Source organism: Balaenoptera physalus (assembly GCF_965194825.1).
Source record: "Balaenoptera physalus genome assembly, chromosome: 8".
Classification (NCBI taxonomy): domain Eukaryota; kingdom Metazoa; phylum Chordata; class Mammalia; order Artiodactyla; family Balaenopteridae; genus Balaenoptera; species Balaenoptera physalus.
Window position 1 is genome coordinate 112849226 of NC_138887.1, and position 13417 is coordinate 112862642.

At 44.7% G+C, this 13417-nt stretch overlaps 1 protein-coding gene and 1 long non-coding RNA gene across 6 annotated transcripts in view; one reads left to right on the top strand and one right to left on the bottom strand.

Annotated features, from left to right (window-relative positions):
- The window catches only part of LOC309666127, a 581994-nt gene extending 578023 nt beyond the window's left edge, over positions 1 to 3971 (bottom strand). For all 3 annotated transcript variants that reach the window (XR_014266919.1, XR_014266920.1, XR_014266921.1), the window contains exons 1-2: positions 3883 to 3971; positions 3390 to 3513 (exon numbers count right to left, since the gene is read on the bottom strand). This is a non-coding gene — a long non-coding RNA (uncharacterized lncRNA). The remainder of the gene's footprint in view (positions 1 to 3389; positions 3514 to 3882) is intronic.
- Positions 3972 to 4042: 71 nt separating this feature from the next.
- GSTK1 (glutathione S-transferase kappa 1) lies at positions 4043 to 8479 on the top strand. Of its 3 annotated transcripts, XM_082473283.1 has the most exons (8): positions 4043 to 4200; positions 4726 to 4807; positions 5007 to 5135; positions 5447 to 5547; positions 5717 to 5752; positions 7319 to 7435; positions 7786 to 7879; positions 8159 to 8479. In XM_082473283.1, the coding sequence occupies exons 1-8, from the start codon at positions 4129 to 4131 to the stop codon at positions 8206 to 8208; spliced, it is 681 nt and encodes a 226-aa protein (XP_082329409.1). In that variant the 5' UTR covers positions 4043 to 4128; the 3' UTR covers positions 8209 to 8479. The 3 variants fall into 3 exon arrangements, with proteins under 3 accessions (XP_082329409.1, XP_082329410.1, XP_082329411.1); XM_082473284.1 differs by lacking the exon at positions 8159 to 8479 and having other exon boundaries at positions 7699 to 7880; XM_082473285.1 differs by lacking the exon at positions 8159 to 8479 and having other exon boundaries at positions 7717 to 7880.
- The last annotated feature ends 4938 nt before the right edge of the window (positions 8480 to 13417 follow it).

Genomic DNA, 13417 nt, shown 5'->3' on the forward strand with positions numbered 1-13417 from the left:
TGCCACAACTAGAGAAAGCCCTCGCACAGAAACAAAGACCCAACACAGCCAAAAATAAATAAATAAATAAATTTAAAAAAAAAAAATCAAAAAGTAGTAAACATGATATACAACAAAAAGTCTCCTTCCTGCCCTGCCCCCAGTCACCTAGCTTCCCTCCTCAAATGCAGCTGATTTTATCAGTTTTTTAGCTCTCCATCTATCAGTATCAATGAGCATATATGGGTATGTGTATATCCATACACTTAGAGAGTATTTAAACCCTGCCAAAAAAGATAGCAAATTATTTGCACTGTTTTACACCTTGTCTTTCACTTTTTAATATACAGGCTATCATCCAATATTAACACATAAAGAGCTTCCAAATTCTTTTTAAAGTTGAAAATATTATAAATATTGGTGTATTGAATTAGACCCACATGGATGAAGATTTAGGTAGTTTTCCAATCTTTTGTTATTACAAACAACGCTGGAATAACCGCACAGCACATCATATTGCATGTAGGTAAACATGTTTATAGTATAAATTCTTAAAAAGGGAATTGCTAGGTCAAAGGGTGTGTGCATTTTTAAAACAGAGAGATATTGTTAAACTGCCCTGCTTAGAGGTTGTACTGATTTACACTCCCACCACTTACATAAGACAATGACTTTCCATGGATTCCTGCCAACTACCTGAGTCATAACCCTTTTTGATCTCTGCCAACTTGATAGATGAAAACATATCATAATGTAATTTTAGCTCACAGTTTTCGTAAGTGTATACAAGCAGGTTTGTGTTTGAGAGTCATCTATTTGTCCATTTCTGTGAATGTTCTGTTCATATCATTTGCCTGCTTTTCCACTGGGCTTCTGTTCTTTTACTTTACTGATGTTTTAGCTCTTTGTACACTAGGATAACTACCTTTCTGACTGTGAAATGAACCCAAATATTTTTCCCAGTTATTTTTTGACTTGCTGGATTTTGCCAAACAGATTTTTAAAAAATTTTATGTAATTGAATATATAAATCTTTTCTTCTAAGGCTTCTGCATTTGGTACTAGTTAGCAAAGCTGTTTCTACTCCCAGAATTTTTTTTAAAGATTTTTTTCCCTTAAGTTCCTCAGGTACTTTATTGGTTTCTTTCTCTAACATTAAATATTTGATCCATCTAGAGATGTTCCTTGTGTAAGGTGTGAGGTATGGGCCTGGTTACATTTTGTTTAAAATTACCAGTTGTCCCATACCATTTAATAATCCATCTTTTACTGATTTTAAAAAGCAGCTTATTTAAAGCATTTCTGGTTTCAAATATGTAACTCCAAATTACATGATTAAAGCTCTAGCGATGTTTTGAATGCAGGCTATTTCACTGACTTGTGTGTGAAAGCTGGGATTTAGTTTCCATACGCTACCCTTTCTCTCCCTCCTCCAAAGCTTGATAAGTACATCATGTTTAGTTCCTCTGTTACTAAGTACTATTAGTTACTTTAGCTACCTTAAATCATTGACTTATACCACTATTTCTAGTTCCAACTAATCAGTACCAAGACACTCCTTTCAGCAAAGTGCAGATAATTCTGCACAGAAGTGTACATATTTTTTGTTGTTGTTCCCACTCCATATTACCCACAACAGGGCCCAATCTAATTCATAATAGTGGTAATAATAATGGTGCATGAGGCAGGATATAGAGACTCAGATCAATGTTTACCATTCTATGACTCTTTAAATATCCACGAGTCCACAGTAATATAAATAAATCATCAAATGAATGAATGAGTGAATGGGACAATTCTCCTTTCAGAAGAATTCTAATTAATAAATGTAGAAGAAATGAGGTAAATAGAAAATCTCGATTAGAACACCACAGTAATCATTGCTGCAGGCAAGTTCTACTGATAAATGATAAAATTGGTAGGTGAAAGTTTAAGGAGGAACAAGACTTATGCAAGCCTCAAAGTATCTCCCCCAAAATACGTCTTAATTACTGTGATGGTTTTAACATATGTCCACAAATTCTTTGATGTTCTTCCCTCCAGAAGGTGGGTTTAATCTACCCAACCCCTAACCCCACCCCTAGAGTGGGCTGCACTTAGTGACTTCCTTCCAAAGAATAGAACATGGAAAGGAGGGAAATACTGATCAACAGTGACCAAGTGATCAAAGTTAACATCACTGATAATAAATCATGTTTATGTTGGAAACCCCCTGACTCGAGTGGAGGAGAAGAGCACTTCACCTCTGTGGTATACTTCCCCTAAATCCATAACCCCAGCCTTGGCCTGAGAAAACACCAAACCCAAATTGAGGGACACTCTACAAAATACTTGCCCAACACTTTTCAAAAGTGTCAAGATCATGAAACACAAGAAAAAGCCAAAACACTTTCATAGATAAGAGGACTGGTGGCGCAGTGGTTAAGAATCCACCTGCTACTGCAGGGACATGGGTTCGATCACTGGTCCGGGAAGATCCCACATGCCGAGGAGCAACTAAGCCCGTGTGCCACAGCTACTGAGCCTGCGTGCCACAACTACTGAAGCCCATGAGTCACAACTACTGAAGCCCACGCCCCTAAGAGCCCATGCTCCTCAAGAGAAGCCACCACAATGAGAAGCCCACACACTGCAAGGAAGAGTAGCCCCTGCTTGCTGCAACTAGACAAAGCCCGTGTGCAGCAACGAAGACCTAAAGCAGCCAAAAATAAGTAAATAAATAAAAACTTGGAAAAAAAAAAAAAAAGAGGAGACTAAAGAGATGTGACATCTAAATGCTGTGGGGTACCCTGAACTGGTTCCTGAAGCAGAAAAAGTCATTAGTGGAAAGACGGGTGCAGTATGAAGCCTGTAATCTAGTAAATTTTTAAGTGTTAATTTCTCAGTTTTGATGTTATACCATGGTTATGTAAAATGTTCACATTAGGGGAAGCTGGTTGAAGGACATGCAGAAACTCTTTGTACTACCTTTACAACTCTTCTGTAAGTCTAAAATTATTTCCAAATATAAAGGTATTTTCAAAATAAAATCTTATTACCGGGCTAAATTAGCTCTTGGATACTTTTAAATTAATATCAGTATTACTGGAGGAAAACAGAGTATAATTTTTTTTAGTTTCAGTGATCATCAAGCAATTAGTTTAATGTGAAAGTGAGTGAAGATAACCTCATTTCTCATTCTATTTTCTTTGTTTTACTCTATGTAAAGGTTTCCACTGTGTCCTTGTATTCTGAAGGCCTAGGATTGTTTTTCCAATGCGCACAAGTGAGAAGTGGAATGTTTATTATGTTTTAAAATTCATAAAATTAGTAATATTAAAAATAATTTTAATAAAATTAAATGGAACTTAGAAAGTTCTGTTTCTTTGCATTAAATGTAATCCCAATATAAGACAGTATGACATATTTACCAGTAAAAGTAGTGCAGACCATTCCCATTATCCCTCCAATTGTCGTTGCAATAAGGTCTTCTTTCCTTCACTCACTCCCAATACGTATTGGCTACCAAATATATTCCAGACATCGTCCTAAACTCTTGAGAAATTAAAAACAAAACAAACAAAGTATCATTGGGGCACTTCTTACTCTGCCCCAGTCCCATAACGTTCTTGTAACTGCCAACTAACACTAATAACTGACGTGAATAGGAACTCTTTCACTCCTCACAAGTCTATAGGCAGGGTTATCATTATGTATCCCATATTTTTAATGCCTATTTTTACGAGGGACGAGGATACTGTGGTTCAGAGAGGTCAACAGGCTTGCCAGAGGTGCACAGCTAAGCGAGAGGCAAGCGCATCTCAAACCACGTCTCTTTGCCCCACACTCCACCCCAGGGCAGGACGGTGACCACGAGGTGAGCGGGTCACCACAGCGGCGCTCTCCCCAGGGGACGCCCTTCACCCTCGCCCTCCGCGGCCGCCCTCGGGTAGCCTCCCTCACTCCGACCAACCGCCTGACTCTGGGCCGGTGGACGGTTTCCCCCGCGAGGCTGCGCAGCCGGGGCGGGGCGGGGCGGTCCTCCGGGGAGGCCGGGCGCCGGGGCGGGGCCTCTGGGCGCCGGGGCGGGGCCGCCGCGCGCAGGAGGAAGGAAGTACCCGCCGGCGCGCTTCCGGGGCAGCGCTGGCTTCTCCTGCGCCCAGCTGCACCATGGGACCGCTGCCGCGGACTCTCGAGCTGTTCTACGACGTGCTGTCCCCCTATTCCTGGCTGGCCTTCGAGGTGACTCCGGGGGAGCCGCTTCGGCCGGGGCTTGGAGGACGAGGGCAGAGGGAAGGGCGAGCAAAGGGCGTAGGGACCGCAATCTCGTGAAATTCCTGGCGCTGCCCGAGGCGGTTTAGGACAAGCAGATAGAGAGCCAGGCTGAAGGTCACTTTGTTGGTAAACCGGATACGATCGCTGGCTCCAGGTCGAACCCTTATAGCCTAAGGCAGGGGCTTCCCCCAGTGGTTAAGAAGATGATCAACTTCAAAGAATCAGGATATAAGCCCTCTTCGTAGCCCTCCGATTTCCGTTTGGGGGGGTGGGGGGTGGGTGGAGTGAAGAACAGATAAAAACTGTCCACAGGAGCAAAGGTCCTGGGGTCGATTTCTAGCAGTGGAGAGAGTTTTGCCCTTTCAAACCAAACAATTTAGGACGTCCTCATAACCCCTTGTCTGCGCCTATAGCTTCTGGCTGATGACTGCCGTGAAGCACCCTTCCCTCCCTCAGCCGTTTTCACTCTCTGTCTTCGCCCCCGCCCTGCAGGTCCTGTGCCGTTATAAGAACATCTGGAACGTCAGCCTGCAGCTGCGCCCGACCTTAATTGCCGGGATCATGAAAGACAGCGGTATGAAGGCAGCAGCGTTTTCGGCAGGGATTTGAGGGAAGACTGATGGCAAAGGCCCAGGGGAGCGGCCCTCCACTGGGTCTTCATGTTGGCGGCAGCAGCTAGTAACATGCCCTCTGCCTGAAACCCCGGTAGGGGTCCCCCAGTCCTGGGACCCTTAGGTCGTCCCTCACCAGTGAGCCCAACTTTCCACTTGCAGGAAACCGGCCGCCAGCTTTGCTTCCCCGCAAAGCCTTATACGTGAAAAATGACGTTAGGCTCCTGGGACAGCATCTCCAGGTTCCCATCCACTTACCCAAGGATTTCTTCTTTGTGGTCTTTGAAAAAGGTGAAGAGAGTGGGATATAGATGGGGCCTCAGGTAGAGAGGAGTGGATTTGGAGACTGCAGGGCCAGAAGGGAGGGGTTTGGGTGATTCCATTAAGTGAAACAAGCCTTGGGAAAACTCAGGATCGGAGTTAAGCGAGCAGAAGGTTTGGGGATGTCAGGGGCGGGAGCGCAGGACAAACGGGTTACCAGAAGCTTGGGTGGGAGGCTGAGGGCATTGGAGCACTGGGGGGTGTCAGAAGCAGGAAAGAGCTGGTCTTCCATGGGGAAACAAGCTAGAGGAGCCCTACCCCTGAGTGCCTCTGCCCCACAGGAAGTTTGACAGCCATGCGCTTCCTCACCGTCGTGAAACTGGAGCACCCGGAGCTGCTGGAGAAAGTGTCCAGGGAACTGTGGATGCGCATCTGGTCACGGGTGAGGGCGGGGCTCTGGGAACCCACTTGCAGCGAGACCCTGGACGATTCGATGACCCTGCCCTAGGCTCAGTCCAGGTCCTGCCTTCCCCATCGTTCACTGACCTAGTGTCCTCCATCACGCCCCTCACCTCGCCACCCCCTCGTACTGAGTGTCCTCTTCTTTCCAGGACGAAGACATCACGGAGCCCCAGAGCATCCTGGCCGTGAGTGTCCCCACTCCTCCCGTGGGGAGTCTGAGGACAGTTGACATCCGGGGGCAAAGAGGACATCGTTTTCTTATTGGGTAGAAGAGGTCATAGTTAGGGGAGAAAGGATCTTTGATAGGCCAAATTACTAAAGGGTTGGAACTAAGAGGACTCGCGAAAGACTATCCCATGGTTGAAAGAGGAAGTGCAACATTCTACATATGGGTAGCACGTATTTGATGCAAGAAGTCAGTGGGAGAGAGGTGTTAAATGTTGGCACCTGCAGATGTGAAGTACTGGCAAGCCTTGGCCCCAAAGACTCCAGCACAGACCTCACCATCACATCCAGGAGACTTTAAAAACAGGCTTTAAAAAGACAAAAAGAGATAACTGACTCAAGCCAAAATTACGCAGAAGCCTGAGTGAGAAAAATGGAAATAGCTCAAAACGTTAAAATATGTGCCAGCCATAGATAGGGCTATAAAATGTAAGTGTTTCTGCAGGATTAAATCGGGAAATTCAACACCATATTTTTTTTCCCCTTAGGTTTACAAAAGACAGTTGAGGCATATTCATATGTAATAGATAAAACGACAAGTCACAAAAAAGTTAAACATACAAAGCATGCCCAATATATCCTTCATGTTTTTATTCTTGCAAATCTATGCATAAGCTTGCTTTTTCACTTAATATTTAACAGTCATTTTCCATGCCATTTAAAACTCTTGGAAAGTAAAATTGTTAGTTTCCACATAGCATTCCATTCAGTGGATTTGTTTACTTAACCACTGCCCTATTATTGAACCCTTGGTCAGAACACAATTCTCTCATGTGGTCAAAGACAACGTCATGGATGACTTTGTGTTTCCCAATCCAGGTCGTGGAAGTAAGGTCACAGTGGTTGTCAACCCTGGCTGTATATTAAAATCACCTGGGCACCACCGCCCAGAAATTCTGATGTAATTGTTCTCAGGGATGACATGCAAACTGGGATTTTCAAAAGCTCCCCCAGGAGATTCTCATATGTGCAGCCAAAGTGAAGAGCCACCGATCCCAGCAAAGCCCAAACTGAAGCCTTCAACGTTCTCCTGAAGCCAGACCCTCATAGCTGTAGCCGTGTGCCTTGTCCAGAGTCCTCAGGAAATTCTATAGGAATTAGAGCCCAGCCCTTGATTTAGGAGTTCTGAGAAGTAGGAAGGCACGAGCCCCAGACTTACTGTCAGGGGGCTCAGATTCTAGCATTGGCTCTGCTACTAACAAGCTCTTCAACACTGACCAAGATATGTACCGTTTCTGGACTTTAGGCTCCACATCTGTTGACAAAGTGGTCGGGAAGCTGGTCTCTAAGATGCCCTCCGGCATTAAATTTCTGCAACTATGCCTCTGCCACCCACTCTTTCCACCCATCTCATGATTTTGAAGGGAAAAACAGCCCCTGTTAGCAAGGATAGACCTCCATTCATGGGTGGGTAAAGGCATTGCCAGGATAACGTGGGTACAGAAAATTAAAAAAACAGTTTTTTCCTGAGATTCCCCTCCCCCACTAATGCAGACACAGTTGTGTTCTCTACCCCATCCCTTCAGGCTGCAGAGAAGGCTGGCATGTCCACGGGACAAGCCCAGGAACTTCTGGAAAGGGTCTCAACGCCACAGGTGAAGAACCAGCTCAAGGAGACCACTGAGGCAGCCTGCAAATACGGGGTGAGCAACTCTGTGTCCCCAGCCACGGTGCTGAGACAGAGCGAGAATCTCGGCTAGGTCCCCATGCTCCTGTCCCAAAGCTGCTCCCCAAGCATGAGTCCTTCTGGCTCTCCCGGACCGCCCTCACCCTCTCCCTTCCTTTCCCTGGATCCCAGGAAAGGAAGGGAGGGAGCTAGATGGTGAGAGAGGAGACAGAAAACTCTCCCTAGAGACGCGGAGCCTCTTATCGGACACCTCTGGCTGCTTTGTGTCTATGACCTCAGACCAGTATTGACGTGCAGCCTTCAACGGCAGCCCAATAACCACCTGCTCCGTCACCCTCCTTCCTGCACGGTGACTGCTTTCTCCAGGCCTTTGGGCTGCCTGTCACTGTGGCCCACCTGGATGATGAAACCTACATGCTGTTTGGCTCTGACCGGATGGAGTTGCTGGCACACCTTCTGGGTAAGTTACAGGTTCATGCTGAGCTGCCCTTGACCACACCCCTGCATGATATCAGTTGCCCAGAAGGATGGATTCAGAGCAAAAAATAAAGAATGTTCTAGGCCCTTCCAGTAATGGAACCTCTTACAGACACAGGTGTGCCTGAGGTAGAATGGGGAGGGGCCACCTTCTCCCATAGGAGAGAAGGAAGCCTCTGGTCCTTGAAGCCAGGTGGAGCTCGTCCTAGAGAACCCCCAGGGGCTTGTGCGGCCAGCCTCTGGCTTGATTTTCTCCATCCAGGAGAGAAGTGGATGGGCCCTGTGCCTCCAGCTGTAACTGCCAGACTTTAAGGAAGCCCAGAAGCAGCAGAACTATTGGTATAAAAAAGCAGACTATCTCCTTACCCCTCCTCTACCGTGGGGCCCTGGGACTCTGGTCTCCTGTCTGATAGAGGTTCCTCTCCGGCCCTGGGGGATGCCGGGGACGGGCTTGGCAGTACACCATCTACCATTAGTCTCACGGCTGCTCTTACTTCTGTGCCTCACGAGTGCCTTTCGAGAGCCCCAAACTCTGCTTCCCACAAAATAAACGTAATGCCATTAGGCATCATATTTCTGGGTCTATGTCTTCCCTGGTGTTTGTGTGTTCTTTTTCCTGCAGTCACATCCTGGCCGTTCTAGGTGTTTGAGAAGACCAGCTCACTGTGTGCTCCCAGCCCCCTGCCCACCTGGGGGCAGCTTATGTGGAGGGAGCAGGAAACAGTCCCTCTTTCTCTTCTACAGAAGCTTCCTGAGTCTGTCAGAGACAGAAAACTAAGCCAGATGGATTTTGCCACTAACCAGTTGGGCACTGTCTTCTGACCAGCCATGGTGCCTGAGACAGGGCTGGGGCCAGAAGCCCCTGGGGAATGGAGGCTGCAGGGAACCAGAGCATGACTGAGCTTGCATCCAGATATTTAAACAGGGTCCAGCTACTCTGACCAGCAGAACCAGGACAAGGCCAGGCAAGGAGACTGGCCGGAGCTGCCATGGCCTGAAGAAGTTGCTCGTCCCTTCATGGTTCCTCCCCCTCACCCACAAAGCAGATCCCAAGGAAAACTCAGGGCTGTCTCCTGGCCTATTATGACCCCTGTTCCCTCCCACACAAACCTATAGCTTTCCCACTCCCCCAATTATTAATCCAAAGTCTCTGCTCTTTCTGTGCCCACTGTACGATAATCAGAATGACTTGTGTTTTGATAGGGTCTGGGCTTCTTTGACAATACTCTGTTTAGAAGCTGAAACCACACTTGGATGCCTGTGTGGCGACTTAGATGGCTCAAGGGGCTTTAAGAGGAGATGCCATCTTCCCTTTGCTTCACTCTGGCTTTCTCATCTCATATCCCGTTTCCCCCTCTTATCCCCTATCACCTTCTGTCTTCCTCCTCTCCCCACTTTTTCATTATTCCATCATACTCCAGGATTTCAACTCATCCTACCAGGCTTACCTGTGAAGAATGTCAGAAGTACATCTCCAAATAAGCACTCCTTCCTCCAAAGGAGATTTGTGACATGTGCAGCTAATATAAAAATATGGGGAAACATAAGGGCAAATAGAAACAAAATGGAACTTTTCACGTATTGAAGTTAAATAAATTCAAGTATATTGAAGTTCTCATATATGCTGAGAGCAGCATGAGTAGAGACAAAGTTTTATGAATAAAGATGCTTGTCTCACCATTATTTGTGATATCAAATGACTTAAATATCAAACAGGAGGATTTTTGAATGTTATGGTGCATCCAGGATGTAAAGTTTCACAGCCATCAAAAATTATATTTGTGGGGCTTCCCTGGTGGCGCAGTGGTTGAGAGTCTGCCTGCCAATGCAGGGGACACGGGTTCGAGCCCTGGTCTGGGAAGATCCCACATGCTGTGGAGCAACTAGGCCTGTGAGCCACAACTACTGAGCCTGCGCATCTGGGGCCTGTGCTCCGCAACAAGAGAGGCCGCGATAGTGAGAGGCCCGCGCACCGCGATGAAGAGTGGCCCCCACTTGCCACAACTAGAGAAAGCCCTCGCACAGAAACGAAGACCCAACACAGCCAAAAATAAATAAAATAAATTAATTAATTAAAACAAAGAAAAAAATTATTTAAAAAAATTTATTAAAAAAAATTATATTTGTGAAGAATTTTTAGGAAATTTGGAAATTCTTAGGATATAATAATTGGAAAAAAGATGAAACTATATAGTATTATCTCAATTAGGTCTTGATGTTAAAAATACATTACAGAAGGCATTAATGTATTAATCTGGAATAAAATATATCAAAATGTTTTCATTTTATTTGTATAGTTTTTTTAAATGATCATTTATTCTGGTAAACAGAAAAAAAACTTAAGTAAAAAACAAGAATCTGTAGATTCACATTTGGGTACAATTGTGTATCTTCATTGTTTTCTAAATTTATCAATTGCTTAACTTAATCCTAAATCTCATCCCAGACTAATGTGGGATAATCTCTTATTGTAGAGGCAGATTTCCCAGTCCTGGCCACTCTTCCTTTAAAGGCTCTAGCATCCTATTTTTCTAATCCAATAGAAGAATTTAATCTTCACTGAAGGAGTGAAACAACTTCTAGACTAATCCTTACACATGTGATCTAGATTTTAATGTCTGAACTTATGCCAAATAGAATAAAAAATGATTGTATTAGGGTTCTCCCAAAAAGAATCAATAGGATATGTATAAATATATAGAAAGATTTATTGTGAGATGTTGGCTCACATGACTATGGAAGCTGAGGAGTCCCATCATTCGCCATCTGCAAGCGGGAGGCCCAGGAAAGCTGGGGTCAGTTTCAGTCCAAGTTCAAAGGCCTGAGAACCAGGAGAGCCAGCGTCTGAGGGAAGGAGAAGATGGCTGTCTCCGTTCAAACAGAGCAAATTCTCCCTTCCTCTGCCTTTTTGTACTATTCGGGCCCTCAGTGGATTGGATAATGAAAACCCACATTGGTGAGAACCACCTCTTCTACCGATTCAAATGCTAATCTCTTCTGGAAACACCCTCGCAGGCACACCCAGAAATTATGTTTTATCAGCTCTTTGGGCATCCCTTAGCACAGTCAAGTTGACACATAAAATTAACCATCAGAGTGAGAAAAGGAAAAGCCTCCAAATGCAGCTATATTTTATTTCAATTAAGGAACACTCTTTTCTATAATTTAAACCGTTTCATACTTATTCTTAGTTTCTTCCTCTCCTCTCCTTCTGATCAACAGTTGTAATATAAAATTTGCAATTATGTCAATGCTCAGAATTCAATACTGAACCACTTCCTTGTGTTGTAATTCAAATTCCAAGCTTACCAAATAATGTTATGCTTCTAAACCACAACTTTTTTAGGTAAAATTCTTAAAAATGATATATATATTTTTTGGCTGCGTGGGTCTTCGTGGCAGCGCGCCAGCTTCACGGGCTTCTCTCTAATTGCGGTATGCGGGCTTCTCTCTAGCTATGGCGTGCGGCCTCCAGGGCGCCATGGGCTCTGTAGTTTGCAGCGGGTGGGCTCTCTCGTTGAGGCACGTGAGCTCAGTAGTTGTGGCGCGTGGTCTTAGTTTTCCCACGGCAGGTAGGGTCTTAGTTCCCTGACCAGGGATCTAACCCGCGTCCCCTGCATTGGAAGGTGGATTCTTTACCACTGGACCACCAGGGAAGTCCCAAAAGTGATATTTTTTTACAGAGCCAAAACACAAGTGGTAATTAAAGACAACAAAGTATTGCATGCATGTGGTAAAACAAAAACAAAAAACAGAGCAAGGTGTGAAATGAAAAGTGAAGAGTCCTCCCTTTCCCACTCTTCACTTTTTTGTGTATGCTTCGAGAAATGCCTATTTTTTTTTTAACACAAATGTCAGGCATAATACAGAGATTCCATATACCCTTCATCCAGTTTCCCCAATGGTAGCATCTTGCATGTCTGGTACAATAACACAACCAGAAAATTGGCATTGATACAATCCATCAACCTCATTCAGATTCCACCAGTTTGATAGGCACACATTTGTGTGTCTGTGTTTAATTCTGTATAATTTTATCACCTGTAGACTCATGTGACCACAACCACAGTCTAGACACAGAATGCTTCCAGCTTAGGGATCCCTCATAGTGCCCTTTTTGTAGCTATAGCCACCTCCCTCCCTCCCTCCCTCCCCACTTCCCTAACCCTTGGCAACCGTGATCTGTTCACATAGTTGTCATTTTACGAGGGCTGTATGAACGGAATCTGATTGGCTTGTTTTCACTCAGCATAACCCCCTGAGGTCCACCCAAGGTACTATGTGTCTCTGTAGTTTGTAGTTTTTTTCTTTTTATTGCTAAGTCCTGTTCCTTGGTATGGATGTGCCAGTTTGTTTAACCTGTTGAAGGACATTTAAGTTGTTTCCACTTTGGGGCTGAAAAACAGTTTCTGGACCAAATTCCAACGTGTGTGTGTGTGTGTGTGTGTGTGTGTGTGTGTGTGTGTGTGTATAGGCTTCCCCACACCAACAAGCAGTTTTCGGATGACAGCAGACTGTTCCAGAATTCAACTCAATTCCGACACTATCTCCCCGGAGATAGCATTACATTCCACATGTAAGGCCACCTTCCACTTCTGAACGCCAGGTGCAAGTCTAGGTTGTCACCTGTGCTTCTGACAGACTGGTTATAAACCAGAGGTTCCCATGACCCCCTTTTCGGGTTTAATTAATTTGCTAGAATGGCTCACAGAACTCAATAAAACCCATTTACTCACTAGTTTACTGATTTATTATAAAAGTATATTAAAGGATATGATTCAAAACCCAGATGAAGAGATACATAGGGCGAGGTCCTGAACAAAGGAGCTTCTGTCCTCATGGAGATGAAGAGATACATAGGGCGAGGACCTGAACAAAGGAACTTCTGTCCTCATGGAGCTTGGGGACCAGCATGGTGGCACATGGAAGCATGCTGGTTTCCCATTGTGGAAGCTCTCCGAAAATGGGGTTTTTATGGAGACTTCGTTACATAGTCATGATTGACTAAATCTCTGGCCAATGGCAATTGATTTAACCTCAAGCTCCTCTCTCCTCCCCAGAAATCAGGGAGTGGAACTGAAAATTCCAACCCTCTAATCACTTGGTTGGTTCTCCTGGCAACCAGGCCCCCCATCTTTAGGTGCTTCTAAAAGTCACTTCACTCACAAAAGACACCCTTATCACTGTCAATGCTTAGGAAATTACAAGGCTTTTGGAAGCTGTGAGCCAGGAACTGTGGAGTAAAACCACATATATATGAGAAATATATTTTGGTCATCTGAATATCCAAATATGTGTATATATAAATATATATATATATATCTTATCAATCACAATCACAGGGGCTATTACAAGTAAAGCTGCTATGAACATGCATATAGAGGTTTGTGTGTGCACATAAATTTCCATTTCTCTGGGGTAAATGCCCAGGAGTACAATTGCTGAGTCATGTGGTAAGCGAATGTTTAGTGTTGTAAAGAAACTGCTATACTTTTCCAGAGTAGCCATACCATTTTCCCTT

Bases quoted from the DNA above. Each gene is read 5' to 3' on its own strand.
- GSTK1 (XM_082473283.1), top strand. From the start codon at position 4,129: ATGGGACCGCTGCCGCGGACTCTCGAGCTGTTCTACGACGTGCTGTCC. The intron at 5,548-5,716 runs GTGAGGGCGGGG...TCTTCTTTCCAG, and splicing joins GGATGCGCATCTGGTCACGG to GACGAAGACATCACGGAGCC. The intron at 7,880-8,158 runs GTAAGTTACAGG...TTCTCCATCCAG, and splicing joins GTTGCTGGCACACCTTCTGG to GAGAGAAGTGGATGGGCCCT.